At 42.4% G+C, this 18,329-nt stretch overlaps 1 protein-coding gene across 2 annotated transcripts in view; it reads right to left on the reverse strand.

Annotated features, from left to right (window-relative positions):
- Positions 1 to 18,329, reverse strand: part of PAPSS2 (3'-phosphoadenosine 5'-phosphosulfate synthase 2) — a 67,897-nt gene that overhangs the window by 11,233 nt on the left and 38,335 nt on the right. The window contains exons 3-8 of one of the 2 annotated variants that reach the window (XM_063132927.1): positions 16,504 to 16,739; positions 13,180 to 13,318; positions 12,221 to 12,339; positions 12,004 to 12,117; positions 6,899 to 7,010; positions 5,341 to 5,370 (exon numbers count right to left, since the gene is read on the reverse strand). In XM_063132927.1, the coding sequence (XP_062988997.1) occupies positions 5,341 to 5,370; positions 6,899 to 7,010; positions 12,004 to 12,117; positions 12,221 to 12,339; positions 13,180 to 13,318; positions 16,504 to 16,739 (750 nt within the window). The remainder of the gene's footprint in view (positions 1 to 5,340; positions 5,371 to 6,898; positions 7,011 to 12,003; positions 12,118 to 12,220; positions 12,340 to 13,179; positions 13,319 to 16,503; positions 16,740 to 18,329) is intronic. The other variant, XM_063132928.1, reaches the window with a different exon arrangement.

An 18,329-nucleotide genomic window follows, 5' to 3' on the forward strand; every position in this document is an offset into this window, starting at 1 on the left:
CATCATCTGACAGCCAAAACATGGGTTAACTCTAGGTAAGGCCACAACTCATGAGTTAATTAAACCATAGGTTGTCTTTACATGTGAACCAGGTCAATGTAAACCTAAAACAATTACAGTAATATGACAAGATAAAAAACCAGCAATTAAAATCAGTTCTATTCAAAGCTGGGAATTGCGGTGTTTGTGCAAGGTTATGCAATTATCTGACAAAGCCCTAAACAACTTGGGACCAGGATATCTAGCAGACCGCCTTCCCTTATATACACCCAGGCGACATTTATGATCTTCAGAGGAGGCCCTGCTTGTCATCCCAAGACGAAGAAAATGTTGTCATGAAGCACCAAGACAGCAGGCCTTCTCTGTATTGGCACCCACCCTCTGGAAAACCCTCCCTCGTGCGGTTTGGGAGGCAGAAAATGTAATAACTTGTAAACGCCTCCTAAAAATATATCTTTTTAAACAAGCCTTCCTTAGACTGTAATTTATTCTGGTTTTATGTGGTTTTAAAGTTTTAAACTGGATTTTATAGTTTTAGTTGTAAACTAACCAGAGAGCTTAGGCTGTTGGGCAGTATAAATATGCAATAAGTAAATAAAATAAAGCCTAGGAAATAAAAATGCCTTTGATTGACGCATAAACGACAATAATGTAGACACAAGGTGAGCCTCCCTGGGGAGCATTCCAGAATTTGGATGCTGCAATCAAGAAGTCACTCCCCCCAGTCATGACCTGTGTCACACAGCTTGGGACCTGGGTATCAGAATGATCACCTGCTTCACTATAAGAGCAGGAGAGGCTCTGAAGGTGACAAAAGTGTATGGGCAGGCACATATTCTAGTAGGTGTTCCTTCCAATATTCTGGTCCCAAGCCATGTAGTGTAATTTGTGGACTTCCAAATGTTTTGGACTACAACTCCCATCAGCCTGGCCCCCACGGCCAATTGTAAGGAATTATAGGCATTGTCATCCAAAACATCTGGAAGGCACCAGCTTGCTTACCCCTGGTGTAGGTCTTTAAAGCTAAGACCTGCACTTTGAATTTTGTGCCCAGAAAGGGCCTGGAAACCAGTATATTTGTTTAAGCTTTCACCAGATAAGCTCCCATTAACTGATCCCAGTTCACAGCCTAGGAGCTGTATTTTGAACTAACGGCTGTTTCTAAACAGACTTTAAAAGCAGTCCCACATACAACATTTTACAACAGTCCAAATCTGATGGTTTTCAGAGAATGGAGAACCATGGTTAGGCTAACTTTGTCCAGGAGGAGTCACAGCTGGTGCACCGGCCTTACCTACTGAAAGGCGCTCTGAACCACAGTTCAGTAGACTAGAGGTGACATTTATTTGTTCATTTTATTTCACATGCTTCTACCCTGCCCTTCAGTGTTCCTACTCCAAGGGCAGCTGCCTTTAAAACAATGAAAACAATAAAGGTTCAAAGTACATTTTAAAACCATTTGCAACCATTAAAGCACCATAGCAGTAAAAAAATATTCCACATTTCAGCAGAGATTAAAAACTGGATTAAAGCAGCACCGAAGCACAGGTGGTGGCTTTATTTATTTATTACATTTCTTTACCGCCCAAAAACTGACGCTCTCTGGGCAGTTCATATAATACCAGTGTGAACACTGGAGTGATATAATCCCTTAGGTGTGACTTGTAGAACAACTCTTTGTGCCATATGGGTTTTCAAGAGTTTTGAAGCTCAAATACCTGCCCCTGCAAGCTTCTCGGTTGACTTTATAGCAAGGCATCAAACCCCGACAAATAGAAATAAACATGTCAAAGACTTCAGTGGCTGCAGATCTGCCTCAAGGAAGGGGCCTTGGCTCTGTGGTAGAGGACCTACTTTCCATGCAGAGGGTCCAAGGTTCGATCCAGTTAGGCACAGAAAACTCCTGTCTGAATCCCTGGAGAGATGCTGCCAGTCAGTGTCCACAATACTGGGCTAAATGGACCAAGAGTCTGACTCAGTTCAGGGCAGTTTCCTGTGTTCTGTAAGTGGCACTAAACAGGGTTGTCCTTCATTTAGAACATTACACTCAGCTTGATAGCACCACCTTGCATGCACATCAATGCATGAGCAGCACAAGGGCTTGCTCACTGGCTGCAAGTGGAAAGGGCAGCTCTGTGTATATCCCTTTACATACACAGTACTGTGCCTTCTACCGAAGAGAAAATGGAGAATTCTTACCTGTGAACATCTGTTCTCTGAGCCTCGAGGAGCCTCAGAATAGAAAAACACACTAACATGGAAACACACAGGAGTGTGTGCCCAACTCTGAGCAAAGGGCAAGTGAATTCTTTCGTTCATAACCAGGTCTTCAGAATGACTCACATTTCTAATTCAACAGCCATAATGCTGATTGGTTTGTTCAATGATTGCTTCTAAGCCTCATATGATCAATACCACGTTATGATCTTTAGACCTTTGGCTTTTCCAAACAGCTTAAGAACACCCCCACCCCCCCAAAAAAAACCCACACCACTTTCTTCAAGATTACAGCAGATTTTGTCTTAAACTCTTCCATATAAACTGCTGGAGATGTGCAATAAACTTCTCTATGATTGCTACACTTTGTCATATACGCCGTGCAATAGTGGGTTGATGTCACTTAACATCAATCAGTCGCTTTGTTCTTATGCATTGTTGCTCATCCTATGTTCCTGTGTCAGAAGATTTGCAATTTCTCTAGTTTTTTTGTTGTTCAAATATAACTTTTACTTTATTTAACTTATATCTCCAGTGCATTTGCTTTCCAATGCAATCACAGTAAACTTACCCATTTTTGTTAGTTGGGTTTCATTTGTTTTTAATTTTTCCTTGCAAACATAATAAACTGTTTTGAAGTGTGTTCAATTTATAAAATGTAATCAATGAAGAAATTAGAAACTAAGTAGGACAGCAATTTGTTTAACCATTGGATGCAAATGATTTTTATGTTGATTTCAAACTCAATGTTAATGGATTCTATGATTATTTTCACTATTCTAACTATTCTTGACATTGTCAATCTGATTATCTTGACTATGGGTTGGATCCAAAGAAAGGTGAGCAGAATGACTTCATTCATTGGTGAAGATGTAGCTCAAATCCCTTACATGTGAACAAAATAAGGCTGGAATGCAAGCAATTCCCTAGAGGGAGATTTAACACAACCATGTATCTGGAGCTGCATCACAATGTGCGCTGATATCACACAACTATATGTACACACATGGGGTTGGATCCAGATTTAAGCTGGATCAACTGCACTGATGGAAGTGAACTTCTCTGCCCCCTCCTTCCCGTGGTAGCCTATCCAGGCACCTGAAAATACTTTACAGAGGCTGGGTTTATACAATAAGTTAACACACACTCAGTGTTTGAGTGTGAGTTGTTATTGAACCATGGATTGTTTGTTGAACTGTGGGTTAGCGTGTTGTCGCAATCAAGGACATTTTCTGCAAGCTGGCTTGTTAACCATGCAGTTTGGCTTATTTTTCTCAAACAAGCTACATTGAGAACCCATGGTTTATTGTTGGGTTATTCAGAGTGGTTAGCAAACCATACGGCATGATTAACAAGCTACCCTGCAGACATTGTACTGGTTTCAGACAGTTCAACAAACAATCCACGGTTCGACAACAACCTGCACTCAAGCATAGAGTGTGGGTTAACATGTTGTGTGAACAGCCCAGAAAGTCATCCCTGGTGAACAGGATGACCTGTGGAAGCAGGGAACCCCATTAATCAGGGCAGATTCTGGATCCAACTCACAGGGTGCATGCAGTTCCGCACAAAGTAATGGCTGAGGCGCAATCAGTTCCCCATTGACAATTGCTTGCAGCAGCCACTTACAGGCATGTTCTCTTTAAATCCCCAAGCACTAAGTGCAAAGGAAACTCTGTTGGCTGGGATGCATGCAGTTCTATATTGCAAAGCAAGTCCTAATGGCTCCAGTGCAAACACTTCCCCATTAGAAAGCAAGACATTGCTTTGCTCTCAGGGCTAGGGTATTTAAGTAGGTGTTGTTGGAAGTGGCTACTAAAAGCATATTCCAATAGAGATCTTTTTGCACTCCAGCCATAGAGCCTTGCTTAGCAATCGGGAAACTGCTTGGGCCCCAGCCATTAGGGCTGGCTTTGTGCATGTGTAAGAGAGTTAAACTAAAAACACTTGGGAGATGTGGAATCCAGAGCCAAAAAAGGCAAATGATCATAAAAACAAGGACACCTCTGGGTTCCCATTCACTTTTCTTGCACAATGTCCTTCTGCTGGAAACGCAGCCCTTTCATGAGCAGAAGAGGCTTTCCACTAGCAGAAGGCCCCTTTGAATCCAAGCCACTATGCAGATTGTGTGATCCTTATTTTATATTGGCGAAAGTCTACAGGTCATCCATACTGAATCCATGCATAATCAGGAATGTTTAAAAAATGGTATATTCATACTATGATTCAACCAGATACATTTCACTCTTCCAGTTGGTTACTCTTACCCAAAGCTCTTGGAAAATATATGTATTATAGAGATTTAAAAACCTGCGAAATCCATCAAATGTTAAGCATTCAATCCATAAAACCAAATTAAGAGAAAGTTGGTTGACATATTTGGAATTCTCTTCCCCTTTTCATATAGAATATACAGAAGGTCTTCCCAACTTGTAACCCATCAAGCCTAATGCAGCTTACTAAGCCAAGTGTGGCAGTCCTTCAAGACCAGACACTTTCTCTTTGTTGCTTGCCAAGGACTGCAAAATCACAGGACAGCGTCAAACACCAGACTGCAATCTGTGGCTGGTGAGCTGCATTGAAGTCAGTGGTTGACAAGTTGCCTGTGCCAAATACACAGAGCAGTGCAGGCTGGTGGCTCCAGTTTTGGTGTGGCTGTGTATCTATTCTGGATTTCAGTCAGAACCAGCTAGAACTCTAACGGAGCTAACCAAGGTGCTGAACCTGTCTTGGGGGATAGGGTTTGGCACCATGGATAGCTCCTTTAGAGTTCTGGCTGATTCTGACTGAAACCCAGAATGGATCCACAGCCACACCAGCCTCCACTGATACAGAATGGGATCACTTAAAACAGACACATGTATAATTTTGAAGACAAGCCTAATTCATAGAAGCTAAGAAGAGCTTTGCCAGGATCTTCAGTGCAATCAGGTTAGGAGCCAATTTATAGCCTTTTTCCTGCCTGATCTTGTGAATGTAACTGGTTGGATCATGAATATACTCATACTGATTTCACTTTTCTGCATTGAAATTTCATTTCCATAATATGCATTTTTGTAAATCTCTTGACTGTAATTAGTTTCAAACCATAGCAAAAAACAAAACAAAAAACTGAATACATACCAAGCTCGGATATATCAACTCTACCCCTTCCTGGCAAAATATAAAGACAATTATCAACCATATCTTAACCGCCCTGCCCCGCAAGTAACCTCTATAATGTCAGTTTGACATTCCAGTCCAAGACATGCTCTACCTCCAGAATGAGTCACGTGAGTCAATCCAGCAAGCATGATATGCACGCATCCTATTAATGGGGACACAGATGTGTATCTGGGACCCTTTCATACTAGCAATATGTGTCTTTGATGTCAATGGAGATTTGGGCCAGTAGTTGCATATGACTACAGCTGGATGAGGGCCCTGAGGTTTCCTATTTTATTGTCACAACACCCCTATATGGTAGGTGAGACTGAAACATCATGTATACAAAAGATCATTGCGATTACATCCCACTACAAGCAGTGGAATAGGACTCAATCAGGATTTCGCTAAAGACAAATAATATTTTTTCAGAGAGCTGAAAGAGGGATCACAGCTCCTGGTATTTGTACACCCAATCCACTTTCACCACTACTAGTAGAGAGGATTGCAGGTTTTACATTATTTCAAAAACTTGTAAAGCCTATTTGACATGAGGCATTGGAGGGGACAAAAGAAATGAGTATAGTCACCATGGGAACTCCCTTGAAAACTATTGTTCTATTAGTGGGACTGTGGGTGCTTCCAGAGGAGGCTTTTATCCTGTAATCAGCCTTCCTCAAAATGCAAAATTTTATTAGGGATCCAGAGAACATCTCCCTCCATTTGTAACCCTACAGCGTTTTCCCATTGTTTGTTTCTTACCATAAAAAAAATGTCAGGCGCCATCTGTCTGGAAGCACCCTTAGTGGTGACCAACTTTTGGGCATACTCACTGGGGTTTCTGCTTTTAAATGTTCTACTTTATTTCAGCATGTCTGTACACTGTACACATTGAGCCTATTCTGTGGCCTGTTGGACTGGAGTGAGGCCTGGGTTTACTGATTTAGTTGGGTATACATCCAATGCTGGCAATCTGCCAATGAACACATTGCGCCAGGGCAGGGATGGGCAATGTGCAGATGTTTTGGCCAACAACTTCTACCAGCCCTTAGTCACCAAAGCCAATGGTGAGAACTAAAGAGTTGTGGGCCAAAACATCTGGAAGGCCACAAGTTGCCCGCCCTTATTCTAGCAGGGTGACTGCTAGCGCAATGGGAAGCTAGCACTTTCTAGTGCAACCCATGAAACTACGGCTCAGTTGACTTGTTCCCTTCAAGAAGTAGTAGTTACAGCTAGTTTCTGCTTGTGCAAGCCATTGCTAGCTTCCCGTTGCACTAGTGGTCATTCCCACTAGTGCAGCTGCAGTGTTTGATACTGCCCATAGGATCTAGTACAAGAATATTTGATTGTAATCAGCAGATTTTTCTTAGTTATCATCAACACTGATCTCCTTATACAATAATAATACTGGTTATTCCAATGAGAAGCTGTGCTCCATTCATGTCATTATGTAGGTGCCCTAAACCAATTTTCCAAAAATGTACACAGAGGCAGACAACAGCTCTAAGGACAAAGTGTAGGAACCAGCAAATCATACCATCAAGCAAGGTGCCAAAATGGATAACTTGCAAGTATTCTCTCTCCCGCATGAACCCTTTCAATGGGGTTGCCCAACCTTCACTTAGGACTTGAACCCACTGTAGATCCAACTGGAAAAAAACAGAGAGAACAGCATATGGCAGGTTTACACATGAGTCAGGGCTGCCTGTTTTAACCTTTAATTATAGTGATTGTTTACAAATTGTTTTCTAATTGAGTAACAGAGGGTGTCCCCAATTCCTTGAACCAAAAGAGGCACACTTTTTTTAAAAGATAAAAGCAACTATATTTGCATTACTAATACCACATGGATACAATGTACTAAATTACTAAAAAGGTAAAAGGAACTTTTAACTTGAAATAAAGAAAAAACAATCAAAACCATGTATTAACTACTAGCGAATGTCTATCATTCTCATAGGCATGTTATGTTTGGAGAGAAAGCCCAACATAGTGAGTGAATGTGTACTCAGTATATAAAGAAGTCCTTTCCCTAGAAGATCTCTCTTGATTCATGGCCAGATCATACAGGGTCAGGTCTGGTGGGCAACACAACGCCGTCTCCAAGTGTCACTATTTACTTTAATTAATAGGAATGAGTGGCATTCATTCTCTTATATAGGAATTCATAAATAGTACACTCGGGGACGTCATTGTGGGCAGGGGCAGGGAAAAGACCTGCTTCCTGCTCCATTAGTAACTGTGCATGGGGCAGCTTTGGTCTCCACTACCCAACTGGATCTAAAAATATGTTTTGAGCCAACTTATATTGACATGGTCCCAACCTGAATTCTGTTCCTTGGAAAATCTATGCTCTATTCAGATGAACACGTGTGGGGGGAAATGGGAACAAAACTGACTAGCCCAACTCCTGATGTTGTGTTAGATGTCTGGCCCTGCCCCCTGACATCTTCATGTACAGTTGAAATGTCTGCAGGGAGGCAGCCTTTGCATCTACAGCTGTATGGGCAAAGGCTTCTGTGCAATCTGGAATACCACATGATCCTGCAGATGAGTCCTGCCCACTGCATGCCTGATGCTCCCTGTGCCCAGGCTGCCTCTCTACAGATGTTCACACTGTACCTATGGACACGAAAGAGCAGGGCTAGTTGCTGTGCACGACATCAGAGGCCTGCCTAGTTACTGAGGCCCCATCCGCCCCTTATGCATTCATTCACGTGAGGGATACATCTGAAGAAAGCTAGAGTGAGGTGGAATGTTGGAATTGGTGCTTTGAGATACAGATGACACACCTAACAATATACTAAGCTTGTAACCACAGCTCTATTAAATATCAGAATTAAGAAATGGCAAACCAAACTGTGGCTCTGCAGAGGTCCCTCAGGACATCTAAAAAAAGCCCTCCCTGGACCCCCTGGACCTTAATAACTACAGACCAGTGTCAAATATTCCGTTTTGGGGCATGGTGATCGAGAGGGGAGTTGCCTTCCAACTTCAAGCAGTTTTGGATGATACAGATTTTCTAGATCCATTTCAAACTGGCTTCAGGGCAAGATATGGAGTTGAGACAGCCATGGTTGTCTTAGTGGATGATCTACGCCTGAGCATTGACAGGGGAAGTGTGTTCCTGCTGGTGCTTTTGGACCTCTCAGCAGCTTTTGATACCATTGACCATGGTATGATTCTGGAATGTCTGGGAGGTTTGGGAATAGGGGGCACTGTGCTTCAGTAGTTCTGGTCCTATCTCTCGGGGAGGTTCCAGATGGTGATGCTTGGGGACAGCTGCTCCTCAAAGAAGGAGCTGGCATATGGTGTACCACAAAGGTGCCATCCTATCCCCAATGCTGTTTAACATCTACATGAAACCACTGGGAGAGATCATCCAGAGGCATGGGGTGGGGTGCTATCAGTACGCTGATGACACCCAAATATATTTCTCTATGCCTTCGACAACAGCATCAGCTAAGGATAGTGTGTCTCCTCTGAATGAATCCTTGGAGGTGGTATTGGGCTGGATGAGGAGAAACAAAGTGAAGCTGAATCCAGACAAGACAGAGGTGCTTACCATCAAAGGTCCCAACCTGGGTTTGGAGGTGTGTCAACCAGTTCTGGATGGGGTTACATTCCCCCTGAAAGACTGTGTTTGCAGCTTGGGGGTGCTCCTGGATCTGTCACTCCAAATGACAGCTCAGATAAATGCGACGGCCAGGAGTGCCTACTATCAGCTTCGGCTGATACGCCAGCTGCACCCCTTCCTAGAGTTGGAAGACCTAAAGATGGTAGTGCATACGCTGGTAACTTCGAGGCTTGACTTCTGCAATGCGCTCTACATAGGGCTACCTTTGTGCCTAGTCTGGAAACTTCAACTAGTGCAAAATATGGCAGCCAGGTTGGTCACCGGTACAATTAGGGGTGACCATATTACACCAGCTTTAAAATCATTACACTGCCTGCCAATTAGTTTCCGGGTGAAGTATAAAGTGTTGGTTATTACCTTTAAAGCCCTACATAGTTTGGGTCCAGGCTACCTGCGGGATCGCCTTCTCCCGTACAATCTGCCCCACACACTCAGGTCCTCTGAGAAGATTTTACTTCAGCCAGCAAAAAATAGATTAACAAACTGTTACTCAGAGGACCTTCTCTGCTGCTGCTCCCAGACTGTGGAATAGCCTGCCAAGAGAGATCCTCCAACTTAATAGTCTTTCTGAATATAAAAAAGCAATAAAGACTGATCTCTTCCGACAGGCCTACTCAGTCGAATTTTAAGATGTCTCGCTGGCTATTTTAATAATTTATTAATTTTTATATGTTTTAATCAGTTTTATGTATTTTATAATATTTTGCATTCTATGTTGTTCCCTGCCTCGATCCAGAGGGAGAGGCTAATAATAATAATAATAATAATAATAATAATAATAATAGTGCAAAAATCTCAGGTGAAAGAACATAGTAATCAGCATCATCTATTGGGGGATAATAGAGTCTTCCCTGCTGATCTACACTTCTAGGGTGCAGGGGGAAAGGAGTTAAATTCCTCCTACCTGCCCCCTGCAGTTCTGCTCCTGCCCCACCCCCACAAGTGTCTATTTAGATATTCTTTTTAAAGTGCACATTAATTGCATTCACACAATAAACTTCACATCTAGTTTGGTCCTGAGTTTATGAGCTATGACCACCTTCTCCAATCTATGTGTCACTGGCTGGGGTCATAGGAGTTGTAGCCCAACACGTCTGGAGAGCACCAGGTTGAAGAATGCTGAGCGGTGGTCTTGCATCGAAATGCTAACCCAGGTTGACCTAAATTATTTTATGATACTGGACACACCAGCTCAAACTAGTATTTCTATGGGAACAAAAGGACAGGTGTGCATTAGCTTGATATCCAGTTCCAGGAACACAGTTGTGTGATAATAAGTGACTGCATCTATGAATATTAACCAGTAGGTGGCTACATGTGTTATTGAAAACAACACTGAGTTTAACATACGGATGTACAAAAATTTGGTTTGTGTTTGCAAATCCTCTGAAAATGTCATTGCTCTCAATCCCATATGTGAGTACGTGCGATAGAAAGTTTCTTGAGAAATCTTCATAAATTCACAAAAACTGCAACTGCATTTGGAAAATGCATTTTTCTTTTTTAAAAAAGAGCATTATAAAATGCAGACGTTTATGCTTTATTCAATGAGAGGAAGGTGCACACTTTTGAAATATTGTGCAGAAATTAGCATTTTTTCCCATTCAAAATGTGCAGCTTTTTGGTTCAAACAAGCCCAAAAATAGATTGAGAATGGGAACAAGGCAAAAATGAACTTGAAACTGTATTTCAGAGAATTTTGGTGCAAAATTGCCAGTTGCATATGGATAAGAATATAGCAGCTACCTGGATTCTGATTCCATTATCTACAGATGATGTATAGATGATTACATGGAAGACAGAGGGAGAGATGGACCATGAACTATGGCAGAACTGTTTTATCTACATTACTCTTCCATCTTGCTTCTGGTGAAGTTGACCCTAGCCACAGTAAATATGCACACCACAGTCAATTTGTTAGGATATTTTTCACATATTTGTTGATCAGCCACCTTTATCCCAGGTGTTCAAGATGATGTACAATAAACTTTTACTACATTCTTAAGAACTTTTTAAAATGCAATAAAAACAGGGAAAGAGCAGTAAAAAAATATTCCCTATGAAAATGCAAGAACTAGTTAAAAGAAGCCAGTAAAAAAACTGGGTTGGGAAAGCTTTTTAAAAGGTTTTATCAGATACAGCTAGTTCAATTAAAAAAACAACTCTCTAATGGTAGTAATAATTTGGGGGGGGGGGAAACCCTGCCCTTTAATAGATACCCAAACACCTGCTGCTTCATCCTACTTAATGACAGGACTATGTCTGAGTCTCCTTTATCCTCTGGTGGACCATCGATGGTGATGGAGATATGAGAGTCTCCTTGGCAAGGTAGTGCCGAAGTACAAGCCCATTATGAAAAATGACTCCACTCAATGGCCTGGTTCAGACAACACGCTAAACCATGCTGCTTAAACACAAAATGGTTAAGGGAATGCCTTAACCATTTTGTGTTTAAGCAGCATGGTTTAGCGTGTTGTCTGAACCAGGCCAGAGTATTGATGGACTCTACCTCCCTAATAGGTGGCACAAGAAGCCAAGTATCATCCTTGAATCTAAGCACTCAAGAGAGGGATGTAGGGGTGAAGGCATTCCTTACCATTTGATAGTTTTGCTATAACAGTACTGCCCCCCCCAGGTGTGCTGGAATGCAACTCCCATCATTCCCATTATGACTGTTTTTATTTGCGAATATAACAAAAGCAAAAAAGAGAAAGGTTGAAAAAAAACCAGCAATGACAAAAGAGGGGAAAAGTAAAAAGAACATGACATGAAAGCCTTTCCATTCGCAATAATTGTTCAGAGCACCATTATTATTATTTTTTAAAAGGTAAAAGAAAAGGATTCAACACGTCTGTTTCATATAAGCAGTCCGTATATCTAAATAAGCATCCAAATATGTTCAAATGTAGAAAGAATGGTGGAAGTGGCAGTCCAACACATCTGAAAGGCAGCAGGTTGAGCAAGGCAGGACTAACACAATGACACCTCGACAACTCATCTCCTACCTTGGTGATCTTTACAGAAGGCAGTGTATTGGCTTCAGCCCGTGCTTGTTCAACTTTATTTTCAGGTACAAACAGTTCAAGAACATCCTTGATCGCAGTTGGAGGAACAATGCTCTAGTGGATAAAAAGCAGAAACATTACTAGTCAAAAATGAACCTGTGAAAAGATACATTTATTTTCTATGTTTAGTTACATATTCAAGCCAAAGCAGGATTACCTGTTCTTGTAAGAGTTCCACAATGTTCTGAATGCACTCAGTCACTGAATAAATGTTGGTTTTCAATACAAGTTCAGGTGCTTCTGGTTTTTCATATTCTGAGTCAATTCCAGTGAAACCTAGATTGTGGACAATTCATTTACTCAGGGAGAATAATAGGCTAACCAAATAGTAAACAGCAAAGAAAGATGTTCTCTTTCACGATGTTCATGCTTAGGATTAGCGTTTGCATCCTCTATATCAACTCCTGGAGACTGCATAGGTCAAAAGTCTATGGAGAAACAGTTACCTCCTCATACAACAGGGCTGCAGAACCTCAAGTCTGAGGCCAAATTCAGGCTTCTGGAGGTCCCAATCCAGCCATGGCTTTCCAGGGTTTCAGGTAGGAGTTTTTTCCTGCCTTACCCGGAGATGCCGGTGATCAAACCTGAGACTTTCTGAATGCAAAGTAGCTGCTCTACCACTAAGCTACAGCCTCTCCCCAGTTCAGAGTGGTTCAGGGTGCAGCCAAGGCCAGCCAAATCTGCTCAAGGAGGCTTCTGATTGAAGCTCTTACCATGGGGAACTCTGGGTGGGGGAGCAGGGCCAACGAAAGTGGGAGGGGGAAGCTGGTACAAATTACCGGGGCCTGGAAGTCTGAAAGGGGCCCTGGGGCCTGACTACATTGCATATGTTTTTGTCTTTCTCAGTAGTATCATCCATTGCAAAATCGGTGAATTTCAAAGAAAATAATAATAATCCTATACAAAATTCTGTCAGTTATGGGCCAATATACCAGGCAAGGCATATTTGGGGGGGGGGTGTTGCACATCAATACAAATCCCATGTAAAGATTTTTAGCCGGTCCGCCCTTGCTGGAGGGGGCAGGAAAAAAGTTTCATCGGGGCCCAAACCTGCTCTCAGCGTCCTGGTGGGGAGAGGCACTGATGCCCTTATCAGTGGCCATAAAACAGCTGTACCTTTGATTTCTCCAGCTCGTGCTTTCTTGTAAAGTCCTTTCACGTCCCTGCTCTCACATATGTTCAGAGGTGCATCCACAAAGACTTCAAAGAAAGGGAGTCCAGACGACTCAAGGATCTTCCGTGCGTTCTGTCGATCCTGGATGAAGAAAAGAGAAGCAGGAAGTGATAATGCAGCAATCCCAGGATCATTTTTCTCTGTTTCATTGGGATACAAGCAGATAGCAAAAAACACAACTCCCATAAGTTAAAGCCAGCAGGGCCAATGGTCAGGAACACTGGGAGTTGTAGTCCAAAACATCTCAGGGGGTGGGGTTGCCTACCTCTAGTTGCCTACCTCTAGTGCGCACCACTAAGTCCTGTTCCAGGCCCCATCCCACTCTCATTTTAGCCAGTGTGGGCATGTATATGCTTACATAGCTCCCAACATAGCTGTAATTGGTTGATCCCAAATTATTAGAATGTAAGCCTACGCGGCAGGGTTTTGCTATTTTATTGTTTTACTCTGTACAGCACCATGTACACTGATGGTGCTATATAAATAAATAAATAAATAATAATCTATCCATCCTTTTTGTTTACAGCTCCCAGTAAACACATTCTCAGTAGTAGTAGTAGTAGCAGCAGTAATATCACTGAGTGCAAACCTGGCATCTCTTCTCCGTATAGGCAGGCATGTGCGAAGGCCCAGTGACTCAGAAGGCTGATCCCTGCCCCTGTAACTGCCTCTTGCAACTGCCCCCATCTTTCTCTGCTTCCTTGCCCATCTAGCCAAAAGGTCTGCTCCTACAGCTGGGCCTGCAAGCCCTGCAGTGTCCCATTTTAAAACAATCTTCTTAAACCTTACATTTTGAGAAACAGCGATCTGGACCACTCAGGTGAAGCCTTTGGGGGGACACTGCCAATGAGGGCACAGGGGGAATTTTTATTCCTTTGCCCTTATTGGCTGAGTCCCTGCCACCACCACCACCAAAGGCAGTGTCTCTTTATTCCAGATTGCTGCTACTTAAAACATAAGTAAAATAAAAACTTTTAAAAATCTCGCACAGGGCTGCAAGCTTGGCTGACAGGGTACCGTGGCACTTTGCCAGTGGGGCTGGCAAGCTGAGGACGAAGAAATCCTGCCACTGCCGCTAACCCCCACATTGTATTTATTTAGTTATTCATTTATTTTTTCTGTACTGTCCCACAGCTAAAGCTCACTTTAAAAAACCTGGATGGGTGGACAGGGGCCTGTAGCGATGGTGGCGGCCGCAGCAGCAATGGCAGGCGGGTGGTGAGCGACTGCACAGTGGGGAGGGTGAGCAAGGGGCTTTGGCAGCAGTGAACAGATAGCTGGGTGAGGACCTTCTGCAGTGTCGATGGGCATGCAGGTGAGGGGCTGGGAAGGTGGGCAGGCGGGGCAAGGGGCTTCAAAAGCAATGGTGGTGGCTCCAGCAGGTGGGTTGGCGAGCGGCTTCTTCTCTGGCAGGTGGGCAGGCAAAGGGGCTTCTTTGTTGGTGGGCGAGAGCAATGTGGGTGGGAGAGGAAAGGGCCCATGGGGCAGCAATATGCTGAGGGCCCATTACAATCTGCGGCTGTGCTAACTAGCTGTGGTTTTATCCTGGTCGTGCTTTTTATATTGTATTTTGCATTTGTGTTTTTAAATTGTTGGTTGTTTTATTATGCTCTTAATGGTTTTAATTTTTGTGAACCGCCCAGAGAGCTTCGGCTATTGGGTAGTATAGAAATGAAATGAAATGAAATGAAATGGAATGGAATGAAATAAATAAATAAATAAATAAATAAATAAAAGCTCTGCCTAGACCCGGAGCCAACAGTGTCACCTTTTTGGCACCAGGTTAAAACTCTCATCTGCTCTTTGCAGTATGTAATGAGCATCTGGCAGTATATCATGAATCTTTGATCAGTTTCTGGTTTGTCTCCGGCTGATTGTTTTAATTGTTTCAGATACATGTTGATGTTGTGTGTGCTCTTTGTTTTATGTCCTTTCATGAATGGTTTTTATGTTTTATAGAATGTATCTTAATGATTTTTAATTTTTGTGACCCGCCCAGAGAGCTTCCTCTATGGGGCACCATAGAAATATAATGAATGAACTGTTCCACATCAGAGTTCTGAGCCAAATTATTTTCTTATTCCTGAGAATGTGAGACCCAAATCTGTTCAACTCTTCATTCCTTCTCCCCTTTCAAACATTACATCAGGTGGAAAACTGGCCAAGAATTTTTACACAGCCAAGTTCTGATATAATGTTTTTACTTAACAATTTAGCGATGTCTTAAATCAAGTCTCTCTAACTCTTGTCAGTACAAAAAATACTAACAAAAGCATGAAATGCTTCTGTGATGGGCTGGTCTCCTGGGAGGAGGAAGGAGACATTAGGGAGGAATACAGACGAGTACCAGGAAATGCTGGGGGAAGGGGGTTGGAGAAAGTACAGGTGAGAAACCATGACCATGATGGCTGGCAATGGCCACAATGTGTGATGATAAAGCCAATCCAGAAGTTATACTTCCAGATAGAGGCTGAAAGGAGTTCCATTTGGCTGTAGAATTATGGGTCCACCAAGTATATGTAGAGGTGGCAGTATCCCTCAAAGATATAGAACCAATGGCAGATGGGAATAAAGTGATGATAGGAGAAAGGACTGGCCATCAAGAAGGACATGTGCGCTTAAAGGGGACCATGGCAGAGGAAAGAGGAGGAAGACCAGGATAAGTTACAACTCCCTACTGGGTCATGGGGTGCAGCCATCTCAGCACCTTCTGATTGTCATTCTTCATCCGGAGAAGGATGGACACCCACACAGCAAGATGCTCTTTGTATGCCTAGGTGATTTTTGAAACCACATTGATAAAGCACTGGGGCTTTGATAATGTATAGGGGTGCTCTACTCCAAAAGAGAAGAACAGTCCCTTCCTCATGCAAAAATGGGCCTCTCAATTCTTGCTAATAAGGCTAGAGGTATATTTATATTTTATAACAGATCTCTATATCTTTGCATAATTTTTAATATGAATACTATAACTGCTTCAATTCTTTGCATAATTTTTAATATGAATACTATAACTGCTTCAATTCTAACACCACTTTACATGGAAAGCAAGACATTTAGAAGGGCTGTAAATTGTTTTAATAGGTGTTGTTATATCAAAACATTAAATGTAGAAACAACACATTTTCCATCCTTTTTAAAAAGCTGCCTTTGCTAATATTTGTTGAAAGTTGCCCAGTTTAAAAGAACAAATACTAGCAAAGGCAACTTTATAAAAAGGATGGGAAAATATGCAGTTTCTTGGAAGAATTTTCTGACAGCTTTACCTTTGAGTAAGGAGAAATGAAACTAGTTATGCAAACCAGGCCAGCATCAGCAAACAGCTTGGCTACTTCAGCAATTCGGCGGATGTTTTCTTCTCGGTCATCAGCAGAGAAACCTAGATTTTTGTTGAGACCGTGGCGAATGTTATCTCCATCAAGGGAGTAACAAGGGATGCCGTGAGACACAAGGTATTCTTCAAGTGCAAATCCAATGGTTGTCTTACCAGCACCGGAAAGACCTGTTAATCATAGGAAGCATATGAAATAGATCTGTACTGTTTCATGTATACCAAAATCTCCTCAAATTCATAAATCTGTCATAAAAGTAATTACAAATCACATGCAATCTAACTCATTTAATAAACACCTTTATTCCTTATACCTACATTATCTAACTTATTAAACACAGATAGGGGTGTGTGTGAGAGAGAGAATGGCCATGGCTAGATGGGGCGATATCCCAGGGATCACCCAGGGATCATCCCTGTGCATTCACGTGACGCACAGGGGATCCTGGGAGCTGGGAGGGATAATCCCTCCCTTTCCCCGGGATCTCGCCCTACTACACCTCTAACCCGCTTTTTCCGTGATCTTGGGCTGATCCTGAGGCCGCAGAACATGTGGCCAGGCATCGCAGTTTGTCCCAGCTCCTCGTGAGTAACCAGGCATGGGGGTGGGGTGGGGAGAGCGGGAACAGGTGTTGTTCCCCTCATCTAGCCATGGCCTGTATCCACTATAATCTTGGAGGATGTTTATCTATTGGCCAAGCAGCTGGGAAATGTTCATAAACATTCTAACTGCTCAGAGGAAAGATGTTTGCAGTGGAGTGTTGTCTAACCGTACAGCTTCTGTGATGTTTCTTTCAGTTTGTTTTGGCTGCAAACAGACAAAAGAGCTCTAGTTGTGAGACAGTAAGCCAGGCAGTTATTGAAAACAAGACGCAGTGGGGCGACTAACTATCCAAATATTTGCTACAGATTTGGCCTAAATTTAGTAAATTAGTCCTGAATTCAAATTCCTGATGACCCATGGAATCACTCATTGTCTTTATGCAAATGTAGGCTCTTGGGTCTTTAAGCCATGCTTTAATGCCTCAGCCTTTAGCTTGCATGCTCCCCTCTCCTCCTTCGCACACAAATGAGAGTGATTGGAACCTTCCACTTAGGTTCTGAATAAACCAGTTCCCCGTTATGTCTGAAATCAGGAAGCTGTGGTTTATTCTAACTATGATTAGTTCAAACAAACCGACATCAAACCTTGATTTTCGGAATATATATTTTTTAACTCCTATGTAAAAATCAATATTATTGGCCAGGTTTTAATCAGATGTAATGTTTGAAGGGGAAGAAGGAATGAAGAGTTTAAAAGATTTGGGTATCATAAGCTGATAAATAAGAAAATAATTTAGCTCTGATGTGGAGCAAACCGAACCATACACAATATACTTTATGTTCCTAAAGCAGACTTTTCTAACCTGGTAGTCTGCAAATATTTTGGACTACAACTCCTCACATTCCTGACTATTTGGCATGATTTCTGAGGCTAATGGGAGCTGAAATCTAAAATCTAGAGGTTGCCAGGTTGGGGAAGGCTGTCCTAAAGCAACAAAGAATCCAGTTCCTATGAGTTGTGCTCCCATACATAGAGGGCTCAGAATTTGGAGTTATCTGCCTATCTTATGCCCTGCTGTTAAAAGCCAGGCAGGGCAAGAGGAGGGCAGATGTGATTTCGCCTCCATTCCTCCATTTAAAACACAAAAAGCAACTAGGTGGGCTTCTGAACCCATCTAGCTGATTTACATAAGAAGAGCCATGCTAGATAAGACTGAG

Source organism: Elgaria multicarinata, chromosome 8 (genome assembly GCF_023053635.1).
Source record: "Elgaria multicarinata webbii isolate HBS135686 ecotype San Diego chromosome 8, rElgMul1.1.pri, whole genome shotgun sequence".
NCBI lineage: Eukaryota > Metazoa > Chordata > Lepidosauria > Squamata > Anguidae > Elgaria > Elgaria multicarinata.